The sequence below is a fragment of the Camelus bactrianus genome, chromosome 6 (assembly GCF_048773025.1).
Source record: "Camelus bactrianus isolate YW-2024 breed Bactrian camel chromosome 6, ASM4877302v1, whole genome shotgun sequence".
In the NCBI taxonomy this organism is placed as follows: Eukaryota; Metazoa; Chordata; class Mammalia; order Artiodactyla; family Camelidae; genus Camelus; species Camelus bactrianus.
This window is the reverse complement of record NC_133544.1, coordinates 69,522,490-69,545,786: the sequence shown is the minus strand read 5'-3', so window position 1 is coordinate 69,545,786 and position 23,297 is coordinate 69,522,490. Positions and strand designations below refer to the sequence as shown.

General features: G+C 38.9%; 1 protein-coding gene across 9 annotated transcripts in view; it reads left to right on the top strand.

Moving 5' to 3' along the window:
• Positions 1-23,297, top strand: part of MEIS2 (Meis homeobox 2) — a 195,622-nt gene that overhangs the window by 5,722 nt on the left and 166,603 nt on the right. For all 9 annotated transcript variants that reach the window (XM_010965117.3, XM_010965116.3, XM_045524221.2 and 6 more), the window contains 3 exons: positions 312-362; positions 1,145-1,294; positions 10,887-11,001. In XM_010965117.3, coding sequence (XP_010963419.1) covers positions 312-362; positions 1,145-1,294; positions 10,887-11,001 — 316 coding nt within the window. The remainder of the gene's footprint in view (positions 1-311; positions 363-1,144; positions 1,295-10,886; positions 11,002-23,297) is intronic.

The following is a 23,297-nucleotide window of genomic DNA, read 5'->3' as shown; positions in this document are numbered from 1 at the left end:
ACGGTTAAAGAGGACTCAGGCGGAGAAAGAAGGCCTATCCCCAGCAAAACAGTCCTTACAAATAGCTCAGTGAACATGAGCGGCAAAGATACTAAACGCTTCGGCTCAGGTTGAGTCAGATTCCTACCCCGTAGCCAATGAGGCAGAGATGATCAGTAATCACTTGGTTTTTCTGACGATTTCTTGATGTGTGGGTTTTGCCTGGCCACTTGCCTGTGTCTTCTCCCCAGCCCAGTTCCCTCACCATCCCCCACAAGAAACCTCTTGAGTCCCAGAGTCTTGACTCCACACTCTATAAACTTTTCTTTCAGATGATACAAGCAATACAGGTCCTAAGGTTCCATCTTTTGGAGTTAGAAAAGGTAAGCGGGAAATGACACTCCCCACCTCCCTCTGGTCATTGAGCTGGGGTGTTTTAAACAAACCTCCAGTCTGAGAGGTTTAGCACCTAGAACGATTTTGAGCAACTTGTTACCACGTCCTTCCTTCCAACTGCTCCTCCACCCAGGGGCTCAGAGTATGGGTGAATTAGGATAGCCCTGCCTTTTAAAGTAGCTGTACCCCACCCCCTCCTTTTTTCCCCAGGCATTCAGGATCATTTTGAAATGCAGCAAACCACTTGTGTTACTGGACATTCAGCCTGCTTGCATCTCTATTAGGACCGGAGCTTGCATTAGGTGCAAGCGAAGGGAATCATCCTCGCTGGGGTGTCTTTACATTGCTCTGCAGCTCAATCACTTTCCCCTGGAAACATACAAAATTTCCGGCTTATTGAATCGCAAATGCTAATGCTGTTCCCTGTTCCAGCGTTCTAACGTTTTGATGTTATCATCAAATCGGATTTTCCTGCCTGGACTCCCAGTCTGAACCCAGTTGTTCCCAGTCCTGTTTCTTCTCCCCTTATTGTAACTTGTTGCTCAGGGAAGTCTCTGGAGAATAATATCTGCTACCACAATTGCTCTATTGTTTCCTTGCCTTCAACGATTACACCCATTAATTAGAGTTAGTTTGGAAGACACAGCACTGTTGCTCTTTCCAAACGTAACCTTGCAACCTGATTTTTTTTCCCTTTAAAAATGAAACAAAACAATGACAACAACAACAACAATAAGAGCTGAACCCTCCTCCATGATCCTCCTTCTAGGTCCACGAACTGTGTGATAACTTCTGCCACCGGTACATTAGCTGTTTGAAGGGGAAAATGCCTATAGATCTCGTCATTGATGAAAGAGACGGCAGCTCCAAGTCAGATCACGAAGAACTTTCAGGCTCCTCCACAAATCTTGCTGACCATGTAAGTCTGGGAGCTTTGGCATTCTTTTAAGACCACTGGGCAAAGCAGTTTTTAAAAATTTGTAATCTCTAGCTCCACTGACTTAGTTGTCTTTTTGAATAATTAGGTCTCTCTGGGGATGTTTTTCTCCCTTCTCATTCCTTTTACCATACCTCTCGTCTCTGTTTCCCCTTTCTTGGACCTCCTCCTTATTTATGTTGAGAACCGAAAAAAACAGGGAGTTGATAGAGTGATTTGTGCCTTTAATGTGTAAAGTTTCCTGGATTTGGTGACTCGAGTGTTAGCAAATTGTCTGTTTGATACGGTGACCGCTGCCTTTTCTGCCTTCTCAACTCTGTAATCAGTATAGCAGGGAGAAAAAGAAGCAAGAAAGCTAGCTGGACAGGATGGTGGAGAGGGAGGACTGAAGGAAAAGCAAATGAATTGGGGAAGGAGGGCTGATTTCCCAGTCTCTGGCAGAGATGACAGTCTTGAGAATTATTGGCAATCTTGCACTGCATTCGAAATAAAAGGAGTGAACACAGTATAGTTCTCTGAGCTTTTGCTGTATAGAAACTTATTGTCAGTATATGGACTAATTGCCAAGTGCCTGAAGCATCTTCATAATAAATGACAGTAACCTTGATGAAACAAATATTAACAATGTATTACAGAAAGCTGAAGGGAATTGTGAGTGAGTAACCACAGGTTAGTGGTTGAATTTTAACACTTAAGCAGTTGGTGAATGAGGACAGAGACCATAGTAAGGAGTGACTGTGTGTGTCAGGCCAGGAAGGGAGGTTTCTTTCTATTCTCTCTGTTTTTAATCCTATTTTGGAACCCATCTAGTAAGGCTGATGCTTAAAAAAAAAAAAAGCATATGTAGTGAGACTGAAGATTTGAAAAAGAAGCAAAGAGAAGAAAGATTGCAGCTGGTAGGGAAGGCAAGAGTGGCGAGGTTAAAGAGTGGGTGTGAACAGCAGTTTATTTATAGGAACTCAAGCCTGGGGGGTGGGGGACAGGGTGTCTATAGATTACAGTCAGTTGAACTCACAACCTAAATGATATAGGCTGTAGTCTAATAACGTGGTGGCTGAAATACTAATTTAACACACTGTGGAGTGAAATCGGCGTCGAGGCTCGAAGGCAGTTCGTATCACCAGCATCACTCTCGTTCCTGGGTGTTAAGAGGAATGAGTTGAGAGGCCTTGAGAATGAGTTTCTCCTCCCCTACCCACAAAAGTTTTCAAAATATACAGTCATAGATTTTAATGATTAGGCTCTGTGCTGTTTGGAAAGCCAGTGTAAGAACAAAAGTTTAAAAAAAAAAAAAAAAAGGAAGGAAAAGAAAGAAACCTCAGTCCTGAAATCCAGTTCTGAGACAAAATAAATCCTATGGCGTTGACCGCTCATGTGCGTATCTTTACTCTTGGCTTTTTTCCGTCGCGATGGGGGAAAGAAACGTTGGGGAGCTCTTTTGTATGTTGAGTGTGTTAACTGAAATCAAACGGTGCAACAAGCAGCTATGGAAAGTTTATTTTCTGATATGCAGCTATATGATGTGTGGTTGTGGTCCACCAGGCATGACACTGCCTTAAAAGTATTTGTTGTCATTGTTGTCATTTATTTGTTTATCTGCATTGCTTGCTGGTTCTAAATTCATCTGCATTTTGCACTATTGGGGGAAAAGGGAAGGAATCTATTTCCACGGTTTGTAGAATGAGAAGTTCACAGTCGTCTGCAGCCAAAAGCTTTTCTCGTGACATTTCTAGGGGTCTTGACTACTTGGTTTTCTAGCATAGTTTCTTGGCAACTGTTTTTCAAGTGGATGTATGGAACTGTAGCAGGCTGATGTTTACATAGAAGAGATAAGATAAACTAGGCTGTTTAGAGTATTGGCCGATAGACAATGCCAATTTATGGAACTCTTGTAATATTAAACTACACTCAAGAAGGAAGTAGTACCTAGGAAGATTTTACTTTAATAATGGAAAAATCATCATCTTTGGATAAAAGAGTCAACTGTGACATTTGTTTCTTCTCTTTTAGGCCCCCAATCAAGTAAATATGACAACTGATTTATTTTGAACCCATGAGGGCTTGCCACCTCATTGGGCATCATAATTTAAAGCCTTTTATTTCCTAGAGTCTGAACTATAACATTTTTACTTTAGCCCCCTGCTATTTGTTTTGAAAGGAAGCAATAATTTGTTCCACCAGCAAACCAAGTGGGAAATGGCAAAGTTTGCCACAGACTTGAATTTGATGCAGAAGGTGAGAGAAAACCTTGGAGAGTTTTTTTTTTTTAAACCATTTTTGGTATTTCTGTGCCATGAGTATATTGATTGTATTCATTTCCAAGCTTCCGCCCTACAAAGTGAATCCTCTTAGTCTTCTGCCTTCTCTGCAAGTGTGCCCTCCTCCCTCAATACCCCCAGCCACAAAAAAGTGAAAATACCACAGACCCCACTACCTGAGAAGTGCTGTGAGTGGGACATTTTCAGCATGTAAATGTGTCCAATTTGAATCTCCAGGTTTATTTTTTCATTTGCTTTGATATGCATATTTAATACATTGCCCCAGGCTGGATCTCATTTGGTGCAGGCTGGTGCAGGGGTGATGATGAGCCACTTCAGAAGGACTGAGACAGCGTGTTGTTTTCTCTGTTTTATCTGTTGGCCCACTATTCTGATCTACTGGCTTCCTCGTGGTTTTATTTGCACATGAAATGCTGCGAGCATTTCAACTTATTGGCTATGAATAATGACAGCTAAAAAAGAAGTGTAGTTTAATTTGTTGTGTGCCAAGGTTTCTCTTCTGGAGGTGACAGTTTGTGACAGCTGTTTGACACCCCCAAAACACATACACCTCTATCCTTATTAAGTGGTATCAAGCTACTTTGTATGAGTGTGTGTGTGAGTGGGTATGTGTGTGTGTGTGTTTAAGGAAGAAGCGGGCAAGGAGAGAGTGAAAGAAGAGGAAGAACAAGTGTGTAATTCTGTGTAGAGGAAAGCAGAGAGAAGCGTCAGGAGCAAAATATTAGGTATCAAAATAGCTTTTGATTTTCTTATTAACAAATTTTAAAATAGACATGAATAAAAGTAATTGATATAAATACCTTGAAAGCAAGCATTTGGGGTATACTTTTAAGAATGAGCTTTATATATTATTGCTTAGTAAATCAGGCTGTTGTCATGCTGATTTCACATTCGATAATTTTACATAAAAATCAGATGTAACATAGATGAATTAAAAGGAGACAGCCATACATCTTACTTTCTATATGGTACATTCAGTAAAGATACTGAATTTGTTCATTTATTATTGACACATGATGGGCATACCGATAAAAGGAGTTTGGAATTAAATAGAAAACAAAACTTGCAACATTAGCTACTATTTTGTCATGTTTAGTATATTCGTAATGAATGCTTGCTACTATTTTTAATATTATAATGTATTTTATCTTATACTGTTATTATAATATAAGAATAATTGTTATAGGTAGGAAACAGCTATTACAGTATTTTTTGGAATCTTAGGGAGAAAAAAATATGATGGTGAGAGGAAATAGAACTCTGTTTTCCAGCTGCAGTTCATGTTAAGTTTCCCAGACATTCAAATTTATTATGTTTAAAATAAACATGTCAAGAAACCAATTCTTTAAAAAAAGCTTCAACTTGAAAACTGTTGTGGAATGATCAAGCTTTTCCTAGTCTGTAGTATTTCTGAATAATAGGTGATATCTACATTTTCCACTTTATGTAATTTTAGATCACATGCAGACAAATGAAATATATCTTTATATTTACATGTAAAGATATTACAAGTTTAGGTCAGGTTTAGGTAAGTGAGATATATTTGTTTGAAATACATTCTCTGACTTAATCTCCATTTGCCTACAGTGCATACAGTTATATTGATTCCTAATTAACATTCATAAGTAGCTACATTTTATTTTTTTAGATGAATTAAGCAAAGGGAAGAAAATATAGTTGTAATGGCAGGTGTCTTAAAACTGACTGACTCTGATAATCTAATAGAAAAGAAAAATTATTTTAGTTTCGATGTTTAAAGCTGTAATTTAAATGAAGGTATGCTGTAGTTTTCTTTTGCATCTCTGAGTATGTCAAGTTTACTTATGTCTATACAGTTTTTAAAAACGGGTAAAGTCAGAGGGGAAAATCTTCAGAACCTTGTTCCTGACAGAATACGGGCCGGGCAAGTGTCTGAAAAATCAGCAGGGAGTTGCAGCTAGGAGAGAGATAGGTTTAAGTGATTGGTTTATAGAATATCAAGGGGGAAATAATGGGATTTGAAAATAATATTAATAAAGTGAATGATTTATTTTATCAGATAGTTTCTTATGTTCTAGTGTAAGATTAGACCTTACAGTGTGTTATCGAAGGCCTCCAGGGACCTGTTCCGGGAAAGTTCTACCTCTGAGCTCAGTCCACCAACTCAAGGAAACATGGCTGGGACCACGGGTTTTCTGTTTTGCTATTGTGTAGTTTCTGCTAGTTGATAGCTTTCTGTCCATTTTCCATCAAAAATAATTATGTTAGTTAAATCCTTTAGGTTGTGCAGTTGGAGTATGATCTCAGAGTAACTGTGATGAGGTGAAATTAAACAAAGGTGACCCTTGACAACCAGACATTCAGTATCAGATTAAAATTTTGATATTTTAAAAATTCATTTTCCCATTTTTTTCAGGCTAAACTTTCCATGGAATATCCCAACACAATTCAAAATTATAGGAGATATTTTATAATATGGTAGTACCTCAACAATATAAGAAATTTCTCTCTTCTCTAAAAGTTGCTCCATTAGATGGAGGAGGAATCATTTGCAAAAAGTACTTGCCACTTCTGCGAGAGGTGCTCACATATTAATTCCCAGAGCTTCATAGAGGGTGGAAGCGGGGAAACGAGGGAAAGACCCTGGCTCTATTTACATTTTTAAAGAGTGAGTCCACATTCTGAAAGCACACACAGTTCTCCTGAGTTCTTATGTCAACTTTAGAATAACGAAGTTGAAATTCCAACATTTTTTTCAAACTATACAATTAACATTTTTTAACTTTTGTAGGCTTGAGTACTTCATGATGAGAGTCTTCATCTTATTTTTAAAAATAATTTTTGCATATTTTAATTAGGAATTAAAATATTGTAAAGCCATAGGAAATGTGTAAGTCGTATTATTACAGATACTAATACAAGCATATCTTGCCTTTGTTGTTTAAACATCTAGAGTCAAGTTCATGTTGCATGCTCCGTTTGCTGATTAAAATATCTTTGTATATGTCTTACTACTTTCTAACTACAAGCACATATTCTGAATTACTTTACTGTATTTTCCAAGTCCATATATTATTTTTGGCTTGGTGTTACATATCGTGTTTTAATTGTGTAGTTTCTAGAAAATCAAATGCTTAAAGTACTTTTTAATAATAGAAGTAAGAAGTGGAAGTGACCTCAGGGTTTATTTCGTCTGACTTCTTAATTTTAAAGATAGAAAGGAAACAAGTCCCAGGGAAATGAAGTTCATCACTTGCTTAAGGTCATATGACAGCTGGAGGCGGCACCCTAGAGTCTTAATTCCCATTTAAGGCTCTTTCTCTTACACCACATCCATTGAATCACCTTTCACTTGGGGTCTAAGATGAGTTTCAGATTTTTTTAGATAGAACTTGTGGGTAGCGTGGCTTCTTTTTTTCTCCTTGAAGCCTAATACGTTTTACTTCCCCATTCAGTTTTGTATTTATTTAGAAGCGCTTGTGCATTTTATTTCATTGTCTTTTCACAAGGCAAGAACCCTGAGCTGCGTGCAATCATTTCAACAGGGAAATACCACCAATTCACCGGGACTTAATAAGTATCATCCTATGGGCAGGTCCCCTGCAGAAATGCTGTAATGGTGTAAAATGTTACAATTTCCACCACATCTGCAACCTCAACAAAAGAGGCACGTGTACGTACCATTTGCTGTCTGTGCCGGGGACGCCTATCCTCTCTGTGCTCTTTCCTAGATTTAGCAAAATTCAATGATGGTGCTAAGTCAGTTTTTTTTTGTTTTTTTTTTTTAACTTTCAAGGGAGAAAACACTGGCAGAAGTGTGTTTTCTGGGGAAAGCTGTGTGTAAATGAGAAACAGAGGAGAGCAGCAGAGTGATCTCCTGTGGCCCCGCTACTACAAGCTCTCCCCATCTTGTCTCCTGCTTTTATATTAATTACAACTTGCATTATCAGCTGTGAGTCTTAGCCCAGCAAATAGAAAATACTGCCCCTGGAGACCTAGCTTCTTGTATCTATTTTCCATCTCCCTCTATTGTGTTCCACTCAGGATTCACTGCTTTTCTCCTGCTAACACTGCTCTTTAACACAATTACGTAAGAGCGAGAAGAGGACCATATTTGACTTCCAATTACTAAAGCCACTGGGAATAGAAACATGTTCACCTCTTGCCCTCGGGTGTCTTCACGATACTTTTGGCTGAAGAACAGGACATATCCTGCGGAATGCATATACCTGAATACTCACCCACACACATGCACGCAGAGAGCCTTTCTCTTTATTTTCCTGTGTATGTTATGTGTTTTACATGTTTTCATATGCCACTTTGGTTTTAAGATTCACTAAACTTCTGCATATAATTTGGCAGGAAGCCAGGCAGTTATTCTTGAAGGATGTAAACTTGGAAACTATCTAGGGAGGGAAAAGAAGAAGAAGAAAGGAGTTGTGATACAAACAAATATTTCAGTCTAAGAAAAACCAGTGTTACGGGTAAAGAAGTATATTTTATCTCTTCGTGTAGTTGCCAGTGTTTTATGACCAAGGAGGTAGGAATTTTTTATTGACCAGATTATCAGTAAATACTTTGTGCAGGAAAATCTTTATATATGATTCAGTCACCATGGTGGAGCTGCATACAGACATCTTTGGGGTAACTTCTCAGCCTTGAAACCCCAGAGGAATTCATCTGTTTTTCCTACTTTCAAGTGAAATGAATATCCTGGTACTACCTTGTGTCAGTCTCTCAACCTAGATCATAATACCTGTGACACTCTATGGAAATAAACATCTTGTGATACTTTTTAAGACAGCATATTTGAGGATGTCAGGGAGATAAGGGGAGAGACAGGGGCATGGTGGGTTAGCTAGCGAACTTGAGCAAATTTCAGGACTGGGCTGAAAATCCAAGGCCCAACTTGTTTGGAAGAACCAGTTGCTCTTAAAGGAGTATTTGCTTATATGGCTGTATTTCACCCCTTTAGTTTAGGGGACACCTCCTCCAGAAAACCATGGAAGGAAGTCAGCTGAACTATAAACTGGTGAGGCTTGACTTTAGAACTCAGTACAGGTTTGACCCATAGGGACAAACCAGTGCTTTCAGTTGCAGGAAGCCCTTCTCCTCCATTCCTTCAAGTCACTGTAGCGCGCAAACAGAAAAAATGCACTCGAGCTTCGTTTGAACGATTATATAATAGCTTTTGGATGACATTTGCCTTAAAACATAGTTGAGGTGTTAGTGGTTAATTATTGTAATTTTCATGAGGGGTAAGGAGCTTTTATAGCAGCCAGCTTCATAAAAAGGCTGCAGTGCATAAAACTCACATCCCTTGCTGCGTACACTGGGAAGTTTAGCTTAGGTGACTGTGTTGCAGTAATTGCATTTTTGAAAAGAAGGCTCCGGCCAGTGTTGTTGCAGGACTAAACTCACACCATGCTATTGTTTCTTTCTTTCTTTTTTTTTTTACCCATGTAATTCTTCTAGCCCTTTATCTGATTACCATGCGGCAAACAGCTGACACGAAGAGGCTGCAAAGCTTGAAGAGCCCCTGTATTCTGTTTGCTTTTAGCTTGAAACTATTGGAGTGGTTTCTAACTGATAAAAAGAGACATCACAGGCATGACTTTGTCTCAATACAGGCAGCAGAGAACCTTGCTTTTCATTTCATTCTGCTCAACTTCATTCCCTGATCTACTTTCTGGACGTATCTTTACTTAAGAGATCTATACCTGTGCCTTATTTATAGTCATAAAATTTCTGCTTAAGGTTTTCCCTTTGAATCAATTGCTTGCCTGGTAGCAGTGCCAGCAGCATTATTTGATATAGATGTTATTAATCTCTCGAGCTTCGGGTCATTTCACCATCTATCAAAAATGCTAAATATTAATTTACAGTTGCTTGTAGCAGATCTGTAGAGGAAAAAAGATAAGTTTTTTGTTGTGAGAATAGTCCCCTATTTTGTCTCACCTTGGTTTCTTGATTTTATTTTTGGTAAAGCTTTTGTTCTATTTGTACCTTATAGAGTTGAGTTTGAGAAAAATAATAGAGTGTTTTGGTTTTTTTTTCTGGATAAACTATAATGACAACATGGCAAGATTGCTTTCAGATGGTCAGGATGTTTGCTGTTGCCTATAGGCACGTCGGTCTGTCTGAATTCTTATTTACCGATTCTTGTAAGAAGAAATAGTGTGCTTTGGGAAATTGATGGGTTACTTTTATTATTTTGCCCTGGTAGTATTGCCTGCACCCACCCACCCCCCCTTAATGAATTTGTTGGCCAGTAGATCTGTGGGCTTAGCTGAAGTCATCGCATAGAGGTGACAAGTGTACAGCCCTGGCCTTAAGGCTGGTCTGTTTCACGTGCTGTTCCTACTCTCCGTTTCTGCCAGAGGAAATTCCATCTCTTGCCTGCCTTCATGTGGTGCTGATAAAGTCTTTCCTGTACATTAGAATTCCTGTTTTCCTTTAAGCAACAGCAGGGTATTGGGAATGATCAGGAAAGGGGAGGAGAAACAGGAGAAGAATACACTCAGCAAAGTAGCATGAGCTGTAACTCTCGGCTTACCTTACATGTCCTTTAAAACAAGCAGTTCTTCCAGGAAAAAAGCACTGTTCTGTGACTTTTAAATCTTCCATGCAGCTCAAATGGAAGTCCTATCCAGTTTATTAGACGGATAACAGTTCATAGTTCTTTCACTTTCTGATTGTTGTTTGTGCCAATTAAAGCAGAAGGTATTGATGCAGTGATTAATATTATTGTATCTGTTGGTTGTATAATCAGTTGATGATAATTTTGAGAGTTAATTCAGGCTGCTTCAGGGCATGCATTTGATGTGAAGGGCTGTCCCATACATTCTCCAGTCTGTGAATTTTTTAAGAGTCTTTGGGTTTTGTAGATGTTAATGTTCTGAAGTATTTGGTGTCCAAGTGAATTGAGACTTATTTCTTGGGACAGTGTGGCCTAGTTAAGATAATAGACATTTAGATTTTTGAGTAGGCTTTTTTCTAACTTTAAAAATGAACTGTATTGAGATATAATTTGTATATAATAAAATGCATCCATTTTAAGTATCTATTTCATTTGGTCTTAACAGATGTATATACCGATGTAAACATCACCTCATCAAGATTCTAGAGCATCTTTTCTTCTTTTTGGTACCTATTACTGAAAGGACAACATACTGTAACGTGGCATTGATATATGCCTCGTTCTGCAAATACTAATATGTGCACATTTTTTGTCTCTCTCTGCACTTTTCCTCTTGGTTCCTCATTTATGGCTGAAATGGTAACTGTGGGAAAATTCCTTGGCCTCCTGACATCAGAATCCTGCATCTTGGCGAGACCACGATGATGCAACCTCCACCCACTCAGCAGGCACCCCGGGGCCCTCAAGTGGGGGCCATGCATCCCAGAGTGGAGACAACAGCAGTGAGCAAGGTAAAAGGTCAAGCATTTTCCTCGTGCAAAGTGGGCCTGACTAAAATAGCGTCAGTATTTCATGCTGTCCATATGTCTGCCTCCATGTAAACAGGAGAGTAGCAGGTTAGGGAATATAATCAGCTGCTCTTTAGGGAGACAGTATTTCTTCTCCTTAACTTACATTACTTACCAAAAAAAAAAAAAAAAAAAAAAAAAAAAAAGAAAAGAAAACCAAAGTGAGATGTCTAATCTTTAAGCAGGCATTACAATAACAATCAATTAGTTCTGCCAATTCTTTTACAAATTTGGTTATCTACACTTTATTTCTGTGTTAAGTAAATAGAATGACAGATCTTCTTTGCTGCTGAGATGCAGTAGTTTGAATTATACTATAAATGGGATATTTTATTTGGGATATCAACTATAAGGGTTTTCTGGAATCAAGCAATGATGCCTCTAAAGCACACATGATGCAAAAATCTGTTTTATTAGCTCCAAAGTACTGAGCGAATTTTACATGGAATCGTATCTTGGGAAGATGGATTTTGAAATTCTTAGAAGCTTATTTGTCCCCATTTCCATTCAGCTGACATGGGGGCTTTTGTCTCAAATCCTAAAAATTAGAATAATCAGAAGGCAAGGGGGACATCAACTCCAGATGCCACGGAAGCCTAGAGTAATTTAGAATACATTTTACCATTTAAAACTCACCTATTGCACAGAGAGCAATTATATATTGGGAGGGATGACTCTTCTATGGCTAAAATGATAATTTAAAGGAAGATGCATTATTGAATGTGGGCCAGGAAAGTGTATAGATTTTACTTTTTAATACTTTACATTAGATGGTGTCTGATCTCCTAGGTCTATTTCATCTCTATTATGACTGTGTTTATGGCCACAATATTTAAGCATTAGACAGTCTTCCAAGTGGAGGACAGTTTAACAGCTTCAGCTGTAGTCATATATGCCATTTAAAAGAGGGTAGTTGATGTAAGGTGAGTGCCACTGCTCCAAGTTTCTGGCCATGGATTTTGGATTCCTAATATTCCAGAAGAGTCCAGAAAAAAAATGTCTCTTCTGGGACACCATTAACTTGTGCACGCGTCCAACTTAGAATCTAGGTTTAAGCGTGTTGGAACTAACAGAAATGAATACCATCAGTAAATTGTGGAAGCACTTGTGAACTGCATCTATTTAAGCCTCCTATACTGTTTTGATTAGACCAGTTTAGATGTATCTAAGAAAACTAACCTATAAGGCATTTTGAAAATGACGTGTATGTAAATTCAGTGATCTGCAATGCAGTGGCTTAATTGTGTCTCCATGTCTTGGAGAAGGACTTCTCTATGTGGTTAAATCTGAAAAGCTTTCTATGACTCCACCCTCCCTACCACCCCAAATTACTGTGCCACAACAGGGGAAGTGTGTCTATTGATAAAAACAGAACACCCTAAACACAGGACAAAAGAGGGAGAAGGAGAAGCAGACGCAATGGTCTAATGAGGCTATCTTCCAAAGACTTGTTGTGTGCGAGGCTCACTTTGACCTTTCCCTCTGCTCAGGAGCCCAGCGCTTCATTTTTCACATTCTTGCAATTACGTTAACGCTTCAAGCATTTCTGACTCCAAGTCAGCTAGCAACACCAGGCATAACTCAACACTGTGAGTTTTTCTCCTCTCTGTAGATTCATTAACAGGTCACCAAGGTCCCAACTGAAATTTAAAACTGACTGGTTCTGTTGGGTTGGCTGAGTTATGGCCGGGGAGGTGGCAGGAGAGGACCAGAGAGAAGGGGAGGCAAAGAGAGAAGACCCTGGGGTTTGGAGCCCAGAACAGTTGCGGCAACGGACAAGGCATAGAGTTTTATCATTTTGGTTCGTTTGGCCTGCTTGTTGATTTCGCTTTTGTTTCTGGTCAGGAAAGAGAAAAGCTCCGAGGCTGAGACACGGGGTAGAAACCATATGCACAGACCTTGATCTTGTGGGTAGCTGCACCCGCTTATGCCATGTTGAAGGGTCTGATCCCTGTAGGATTTTGTTCCTTTAATCATATCTCTGTGGGATTAAAGAATGGACATGGTAGCTTATGTGTTTGAATACTAGGAAGTCAGTCATTTTACTGTATTAAAGTGTGAGGGACCAAAAAAAAAAAGCTACGATTCCTTTAAAATGGAGACTGTGTTGGTGTGGAGAATTTCCTACCTGGCTTACCACATCAGTGGCTCCAAAACACATGTTTAAGGGTCTTCTGTTTTTCATAAAAGACTCTAAATTTTGAAGGCCAGACGAGTGCATTTTGTCATCCTCATACCCATATTAGTCTTTTAAATATGTTTTCAAGATATTTTGTCCCACCAAATTGTTCTGAGTAGCTTTCCGTGGGAAAGATTAATTATCTGCTTCAGGGCAAAGTCAACAGAGATATTGACTGAAATCACATATGCTTATCCCAGGTTAAATCTTAGGGTTGACGTATAATGGAAAACCTAGGAAGGAAATTTATGCTCTTTGTATTAAATATATTAGAGTGTGTCGCTGGAAACCAAGTTTGTAGTTTAGAAAAGAGTTTTCTTGCTTGTTCGGAATTTATTAGCACAACAGGCATATGGAAAACTGTAAAATGATTCAGTTTCAAAACAAATTATGATAAACAGAAAAAATAGGGATGAATTGTACTAAATACAATGTTTTCATACACATTTTAAATTAAACTTTAATAGCCATATGCTATAAAACAATACATGCATTTTTGTTGCTTTGTAATTTTGTGACTATTTTTACTAAAATGATTCATATAAATCTTTAATTTGGAACCTAAAAATATCTCATTATTTTATGACTTGATAGTGAAAGAGCCATAGTTACACAGGCGAAAGGTCATCTTTTTCTCCTTAGTGTTTTCTCCTTAGTGCAACAAACACAAAGGAGGAGAAGAAAATCAAATTTTTTAAATATTGTAAGAAACAAACTTGATAAAATGTGAAACCTGACTTTACTGTATCTTTCACACAGCACATGCCTAGCAGTAAACTATATAAATATGAACCAGACTTTCATTCACTCTGATTTCTTTTGCTCAAAGCAGCCAAAGAGAGGGAGTTTATCTTGTGAGTCACATTAGAATGAAGGAAAAAAAAATCTATTTTTTCCGGGATAGAATTAGGGTGCAGACTGGGGCTCTGGGGAAGGAACTGGTGCTTTTTGTGTGTGGTGTCCCATCAGTAAAATGGGAATGATAATAAGGCTTGGGGTCCCTAATTCTGTACCTGCTGAGTCAAAAGCTGCTTTGTATTTCATTGTGGGGTTTTTTTTTTTTGCCAGAGTAAAGACTAGGAAGCAGCCCCCTTGTTCATAGAGCACTTTGAGAGCCTTAGATGAAAGGCACAATATATGTACAAAGTATTATTATTATTGATGGGTTTGTGTAACTCCCATTAACGCTGATGGGAGTTACGCATGTGAATTGGCAAGAGAATAGACCCCTCAGTGTTTCGAGCACATGAAATTTACATTTTTTCCAGTGCTGTAATTGAGATGTTGACAAATTGGAGAATATTGATGAGCCTTTGTTTTAAGTATTTCGTGCCAAGTTTGTTTTATTTTTCCTGGTTTGAACAATGGTATGGGTTCAGCGGCAATGAATAAAGAGGGTAGAGTAAAGATAACTTTGTATTTCAATATTTTGATGTGCCAATATGAAATAAATTGTCTTAGGCAAATGGAATATGCTGTTTTAATCATTAGCTAGGCATGAAAGAAAAATTGATGTTGACATCTTTGCTGTAAAATCGTTGTAATGGGGCCTTCCTTACAATTCATTTTTGTAAAATTCATTTTGTACATTTTGCAGCAATTGAACAATCCCTGCACTGTGAATAGGCAGGATTCCCAGAAATACCGAGACAGTTGGCCCAGTAACTGCTGAGCTCACACTGCACACCACACGCACGTTAACCATACTGTTGCCAGACCCAGTGCAACCTAAATACATTCGCATTCTAGCAGCTCTGTGTGTCGAATCCTTCAGGACACAGGGCTGTAACAAGCCAGCCTAGCTCCCCTCAACTCAGCCACCTACCAAACCCCTCTATGTCCCTGTCTGCTGTCCAGGCAAGGAGACCAGAATTCCATAGCTAGATATTTATTTATTTATCACACAGTTCTTTAGCAATCACGGTGTTGAAATCTAAAAATACCCACTGTATATTTAATGTAAGCATTTTATAGGTAAGCGAGAATCTGATATAGGATTACACTTTTGAGTTGTATAATACATGAAATAGTATTCTCCTCCACCAAAACATTCCACTTATACATTTAAAGGAGGAGGGAGAAAACCTCAAACCCACTTACGGTGGGTCCTGAATCTGTTCTACTGGGATTTCTTATTCAGTCTAGGGAAACTCTGTCAATGGAATGTTTTCATAGTGGCGGCAATCTCTTTAAAATAACCCTAAATACAGTATGACAGATGCCATCTGGCATAATCTTTTGCTAGTTGCTTTTAACTTTTATTTTTCCTAGAGCTAAGTTCATCCAAAACTGGTCACTTACTGTTATGATAAATACAGTGACATTTCTCTTCCTTCCTGTCCTCCTAATTGTAGCAAAAAATTCACCGAGAATGTAATTGGTAATTGAACATTGCCGCAGAAGTTGGTGTATATAGCATATTCATGTTGCATTTTCATTCTCTTTTTGCTCCCCTAAATAAAGTCGAAAAAGAATACTACCCTTTAACCATCATCAAACATCCCGATAATTTCTGTTGATTTTCTTAGGACTTTTTAGAATAGCAACCATTAGAAATAAAATTAAGCTCTTCTAATAAATAAATGCTCTAGAAGCGTGTAATGGTGCCCATAAATGCTTAAAAGCTTTCTATAATTGCTGTTAATTTTGAGTAATTTCTTCCTATATGTATCAACTTACTTGAAAAAACCAGAGTTGGGATTTCTAGATTTTTTTTAACTTAGTCATGTAAAGGGATGTCTCCTGATGCCAGTTAGACTTTAATTTAGAGTAGTAATTAAACTTGAATACTGCCTCATAAACAAAAGATAAACAATAAACCAGCCACGTTCCCTGCTGTTTCATAGCTTTCTTTCCCAGATGTTTTAGCCTGATAATTTTTACACAGTGAACTACCTAACATGGAGTTTTGTGGACAGAGGTGGAAAAAGAGTAATCTTTTTTGTTTTTCTTTTTTGTTTTTTTTGTTTTTTGTTTTTTGGGGTCATCTTTTTTCCCCTCCAAAAATCAAACTGCAGGGGATTTTCCACTATTTAGATTTTTTAAAAATTTGGATAAAATACATACCTAATGCAGATGTGCTTTCAAGAGAACTCTAGCTCTTTATCTTAGCTGTTGTCTATTTTTTTCCCTTCCAAACGAATCTTGTCGTGAATGTCTTTTACACTTAATCATGTGAAAGGGCACATATTTTTACTTGTGTAAAACCTTGATAACAAGTCAGAGAAAGGAAAGCTTGCTGATGGAAAATGTTTCTCTTCCCCCTTTTGCTCCACTTTCTACCCCCACGTGTTCCCCGCCGTGACCAGTGTTACTTGATGTCTGTGCTCTTCCTTGGGCTACGAGGGCTTCTCTGTCCAGTTCTGGACCAGTCCAGTGTCAGCCATGATCTTTCTAATCGTCAGGTACTAGTCGGCCGTTCAGTGCAGAAGCCATGTTATTTTCACTGGGTGGGGTAATTACTGAAAGCTGAGAATAGCTGCACTAAAGACAGAGGGATACTTTCATGATCCCATTAGCATAAGAGTAGGTAAATTATTCATGCCAAGTGAGGGTTCTATGGGGAAAAGTATAGTTAATGCACATAGTTTTTAAATGTATCCCTTTCTGCTCTGAGACTAAATTCTTGTTGGAATCAGTTCTCAGACATTTACGGGAAAGCTCTGGTGGCGTGTTAGATGCAGTTCATCTCTCTCTGTTTGCAGCGCTCTCAATAGAGACCATCTGGCAAAGATCCAAAAGGTGATTAAACAAAATGATCAGCTCTTGTTGCTGTGTTACATGTCCAATACTCCGGATTAAAAAACATGACCCACGACAGTCAAGCTAACGTCATGCCGCTCCCCCTCCCGCCTCCCCTTTCCGTATAAGAATTCAGATGGTCCACAAATGTGTGAGCCATCTTTGTGTCCTTATGGCCCATAATCATGAACAGGTTGTGCAAATGGCTCTTTCTGTAGCACTGTCTGTTCCAGCAGCATAGAAGCATTTCATATTAATTGGGTCAGTCTAATATTCATATTGACATGGGGAAAAATTACTAAAATTTATTCTTATAGCAGACAATGAATATGTGTGCTTTCTGCCATGAGGGAAGTGAAATCTGACAACTGGCTTGTGCAACTGATTAGTTTTTCTTGAAGCTGGAGAAAATCAAAGCATGAGAAACTGTCATTCTTTGAAAACAGTGCACAACCCTTTGTAACTAAACAACATGGATTGGGTGGGGGGCTTTAGGGGAGCTTGTGGAAATGAGCTTCGGTCTTAACGCCATAATCAGGGATGAATTTACAGTGCCATTCAGAGGAGTCCTCCCTCCCCATAAACAAGCTGATAATCACAGGGAAGCTGACTTCCAATTAGCTTTTCCTTCCCTCACACGGATCAGGGTGTTTATACGTCCTCCTTAAGCTTTAGTATGTCACTACTGAGACGGTACCTCTCATGTCACATTCAAAAGTTTGGAAATAAAATGTTTTATTGTGAGGAAATCCTGCTAATAAGCAAGGTAATTCTCAACCAATCATTTCACGATTGAGTTAAGGTAAAAAATGCCAAGATTTGTGACTAAGGGACAGATGTATCTTATCTTTGGGGGTTTGCACCAAATGCCAAGTAGAAATATAAATTGAACAAACCAGACATTGTGAGGAAGTGATTGAAGAAATATTGAGATGAGATCTTGGAATGAACGGTGTATGTATATTTATAACAATGCTGTGAACTGCTTACATGTCGTATTTGCATAAGCCTGAACTCGGATTTTATTAAGGGGCAGTTTCACGTACATTAGTTAATGCGTCCAAAACAGGAGACGGTTGTGAGGTTATTCAGAGGTGATGCCTGACCATTTCGTGTTGTGGAAGGAGCCTATGACTGATACTGTAGGATGAATTTGAGTGCAGATACCCAGAGAAGATAAAGAATAAAGCAGAAAGAACAAAAATTCTTTAGAACCACTTTAAAACATCGTCAGTCCTGTCAGCTCCCCTTTCTAAGGGAGGGAGAGCAGTAGGTTAGAAAGGCAGCCGGGCCCAGCGCTCAGGGAGGGGAAGTGAGGGAGGGTCCCCTTGAGTCGGTGCAGTGTGGCAGATGAAAGGGACTTGCATAGCCTTGGGGGTCTTAAGGCTATTATAGGGCAACTCATGCTCTGTTATCATGCTGATTTTTCAATTGATTTTTGGCTGAACAGTACTTGTTGAAGCCCTCCAGAGCATCGGACACGGCCTTATGGTGCTATACATTGTAATACATGTGTTCTCTTTTTCCCCTTCATTGTCTTGTCTTTACTTCCGGAGAATAGTCTCTAATGACGCCATGTTATTTTCTCCCTTTCCTCTGTCTTTTTTTCTACCCTTAGAAAATTCCCTGAAATTCTTATTGTTTTTATTTTTGGGGGGAGTGGGGTAATGGGAAAATAACTTTTTATTCATCTTCCTATGTTGGCATTTGTTTTTAATTTGGCCTTTAAAAATATTTTGATGTCACAGCAGACAATAATATAAACCATTTTTATCTACCAGATTTATTTCTCGGCAGTCTCGAGCCACTCACTCCCTTTATAATGACCTGCGAGAAAACAACTATGGAATTTTACTAAAATCTAATTCCTCATTAAAATGAAAGTAAACCATTTTACAATCCCTTTTATATAGCAATAAGGTCCCTCAGCTTGCTGGAAAGCCAGGTCTTGATAACGGAAGTAAGGGAGGGAGACCTAAAGGAAAAAGGAAGTATGTCCCTGTCTCCCTTCTGCCTAGCAAATTCTTACTGAGGAAAATCTAATTCTAATGTCATCTCCTCCAGGAAGCCTTCCTGATTTGCCCAAGCATAAGCCAGTATTCTCTTCTTTGCACCCTACTGGCACCTTCTACTTCTATTATAGCATCTTTCACATTTTGTGTTGTAGTCATTTGGTTCCTGGTCTCTCTCCCTGCTTTTCCAAATCAGAGATTATCACTTATGTGGCTTTCTAGCAATAGTGGGTCCACTTCTGAATCAACAAAATGCACAGATTTTACTTTTTTCTCTTTCTAAGGTGGACAAATTGATCCAAAGTTTGTGCTTATCAGCTCTGTTTTGTGTGCCTAAAAATAAAGGAACTATTTTTTTTAACGTATTGATACATTTGATAAGATACTGTGACATCCTTAAGAGATAATAAAAATTATTTTCTTTTACTGAAATTTTGTTGTATGCAACATTGCTTTAAATAAGTCAATGGGCCATGAGCTCAAACTTAGAATTATTTTGGTTATAGGTAGGGGTCCTAAATTTTAGATTCTTATTTTTAAGTAGAATTTTAAGATAATACTTAAATTGGGATTTGTCTTATTTGTTCTTTAATGTTGTCTTAAATTATATACACATGGTCAGAATTAGGACACAGAATTTCTTTTCCTTATGTTATCTATACAAAAGTAAGTGTATGGATGTAAGTCTTTTAATGGAGTGTAATGTAACATAATAAGGGAAATTGCTTAATGTAGCAAATATTTCCCACAATGAACTCAGGGTCCGTTTCCCTTGTATTCCTTGAGCAGGATGAGATTGACCTTGGCGGGAGTCATTGATCTTCACATACAGGTGAAGAGTCTGGAAGTAATTCTTGAATTTTTAGGCCCCACATGCTTTTGTTGATTTCCTACATATGCCCTCCAGTTTTTTCATAGTTTTCTTTTGAGCAGGTGTAATTTATTTGGGGTGATGCAAGCAGAGCCTTGTACTGAGCTCTTTTTCATCTGCTTGAGGTTCTTCCTAGATTCTTGGACTGTGAGGCAAGAGGCCTGTGCTCTAGGGTCAGAGTTGCACTGAAAAGGGCACAGACTTAGGAGGCAGAGAGACCTGGGTTCAGATTCTAGTTTTATTCAGGATCTGCTAGGTTCAGTTTTGCCATCTGCAAAGTTGGGGGGAAAACTGCTTACCCTCAAGGTTGTCCTGGAGATTATATGAAGCGAGATCCCACGTGTTAAGCACATAACATTGCCTGGGACCAGTGACTGTTAGTTCCTTTGTTCCCCTGCCCTCCTGTCCTTTGCTGTCCTGTCCTTTGCTGACTCTGATTAGCTCCATGGCCTTCGATGATTCCCTTAATCTCTTCAGACTTCGGCTCACCTGTAAAACAGGACTGAATTAGGTGATCTTTTAAATTCAAGCTCCAGGAATCTAACATTTACATTCAAGGGTCTTATTTTTGTGCATTTTATCTTTTAATATAGAGAGAGGTTGCAGGCTTTTTGGTTTTGGGGGTTTGTTTGTTTGTTTGTTTTAAATCAGAGGTGTAACATGAGTGTTTTTATTTCCTTGATTTTTATAGGCTAGTTATAATATGAAGTGAGATAACGTTTTCTGTTTCTTGCTTTCGTTTCCGAGGAGAGACTTTATTCTTCCTAGTTTGGCAAGAAAATAACTGGGCTTTAGGGTTTATTTTCTGAAGGTGATAGATTGTCACAATTCAGGTGTAAGACACTGAAGGTGGTACATTAACATCAGAAGACTGTTCAGTCAGCTGAGTGTGAGGTGTGTTTTGTAAACACAGAGCAACTTCTCCATTATCCATTATCTAATCAATTAGAATCTCTGTTGGAATTTCTATGCTTCACAAGTAGAATAGTAAAGGATAATCAGTATGGAGGCTGAGCCACTACCCTCCCCTGAAATGCATTTCAGAAGTCTAAATAATTTTCAGGGGAATTATACAGCTAAGCATATTTTACTGGGTTCTGGTTTCTTCAGACTGATAATTCATGCAAGGTGTAACTGTTGCCCTTTAGTTAGTAGACTATTTGCTTAATCAAAACGCTTATTCCTTAACCCTTGATGCCAGGTAGGGATGTTAGTGTGGCCTCAAAATCAGGCATTCATCTTTTTTTAAGTTTGAAGATTTACAAAAGTAGACCAGGAGTGTAAAATTTCATATTTCTTCTTCCAACTAACATTTGTAACAAATGCCATCCACTAAAATAAAACCTCCAAAATCTCTGTGTACTAAATGTGAAAGATGAAGAAAAGTTGATAAATCATGCATTATTGAAAGCTTGTGGAATCTACCTTGGAGGTGTCCTTTTGTGACATATCGTCACACACCGGGGGCTGATAGGTAGGTACACACACCTGGAGGCAGGAAGCTGTCAATGTCTGAGGATCTCTTCTAAATGGGGGGGGGGGTGGATGGGGAGGGTGGGAGGAGAAGGAATAGTGACTTTATTTGGAAAACCAGCAGACTGAGAAGATGGCAGCCTAGTGTCCCAAAGAACCATCTTCTACACATACGTTGCTTAAATTCAGTAGACAAAGGTGTTCATTGAATAAGGTATTTAAGATATCTCATAGGATAATTGCTAGGATTAAATAAGCATTAGTTTTTTAAAAGTGGAGCTTGGTGACTGACTAATGTGGAACCCCCCAAATATTCTCTTCATTCACCATTTATTGACTGTGTATTGGTGGGAAGCACTGTCCTGTATGCTGGAGACACAAAGCTCCTAAGATGTGTACCTTTCCTCTTTCTGAGTAACTCAGAAATCTAAACAGAGAAATATAGATGCTCCTAATATTACATGTAACATACAGGTTGTAAGATGTTTCAGAAGAGGGAGTGATTAATTCTGTCTGAAATATCTGTGGAAGGCTCCATAAAATTGGGGAGGTTTTTTAAAGGCTAGATGGCCTTCAGCTGGTGTATGCAGGTAAACAAGGTGGGGAGTGTATGCAGAGGGGATGGAAGAGCCCAGAAGTGTGAAGCAACATGGCACATTCAGGGCAAGGACCACATTGGTACTGTGGTTTGTGAGAGAGGATGCTTGCGAGGAGGATGGCTGGAGAGGCGAGTAGGGGCTGCCTGTGAAGATCCTTGTTTACCGCGCTAAGAAGCTTATACTTAATCCTGTAGAGCACTGTTTACCAAACTTTCCTGGAGATAAGTAGCTCCTAAGGGGCTTGTACATACAGATTCCCAGGCAGACCACAGACACAGAAAGTCAGGCTCTCCATGGGAGGTCCTGGAAATAGGAATTTTTAATCCAGGCTCCAGGGAAGCCCCGCTCTGGGATGTGGGGTAACGCTTAGAGAAATTTAAGCGAAAGGAGTATATGATGAGATTAATATTTTTTTAAAAAGCTCTTCTAGAATGTAGAGAATACATTTAAAACAAGACTAACTCTAGAATAAGGGTTAATAGTCCGGAAGGCAGGTGAGGGCTGAATTAAGACAGTGGCGGTGGAGATGGAGGGGAGAAGACTGATAGGTTACATGTAGGAAGCAGGGAAGAGGACAGAGTCCAGAACAACATGCAAACCTCTCTGTTGGTGGAGGTACTATAGGCTAGATAGTTTTCCTTTTACCTGCCGTGAGGTTTGAACCATGGCCCTCTATCTACCGTCAGTGAAGAAGAGGAGGAGGAATAACACCCATATGCACATGCAAAGTTGTTGAAGTAGAAATGCATGACGCATGTTGGGCGAATGACTTTTTTCCCTGGTCGTAAGATACTTCTGGGTAATGTAGCATAGTGGTTAAAGAGGTAGCCTTAGGCACAGGCCTATCTGCCTTTACATCTTCAGTTCTGTCACTCTTCAAGGGCAGTCCTCTACTTTATATCGGTAAAATGGGAGTAATAAATACCTAATCTAATAGATTTGGGGAAGTAGGGATTAAATGATGTGATTTATCTAAAATGAGACTCATTTCATGCTTAGTTCAGAGTAAATAAAACATTATAAATATTTTTTTTACTTTAAAGTTGCTTTTAAAATAGTTGAAAACGGACCCTATACAGCTGGCATCGGATTGCTGAGGAACCTAAATTTGCAATCCTGCCTTCATCCCTAGGAAGGCGAAGCAATGGGAGATTCAGCTGGTGGAGCGCCCACCTGCCTGGAGCCTGGGCCGTGGCCCTGCCACTAGCCCCCGGCTCATCTAGTGGAAAGTAATTTCTTTCCTCTGAAGTCCTATTGCACATTTTTCTGATTCTCTCTTCTGACCATCAGGTTCTCCCTGTGCTATAGTACTTGGTTACATGACTTAGTTATTACCCTGTTTGACTGTAAGATTCTTGAGGACA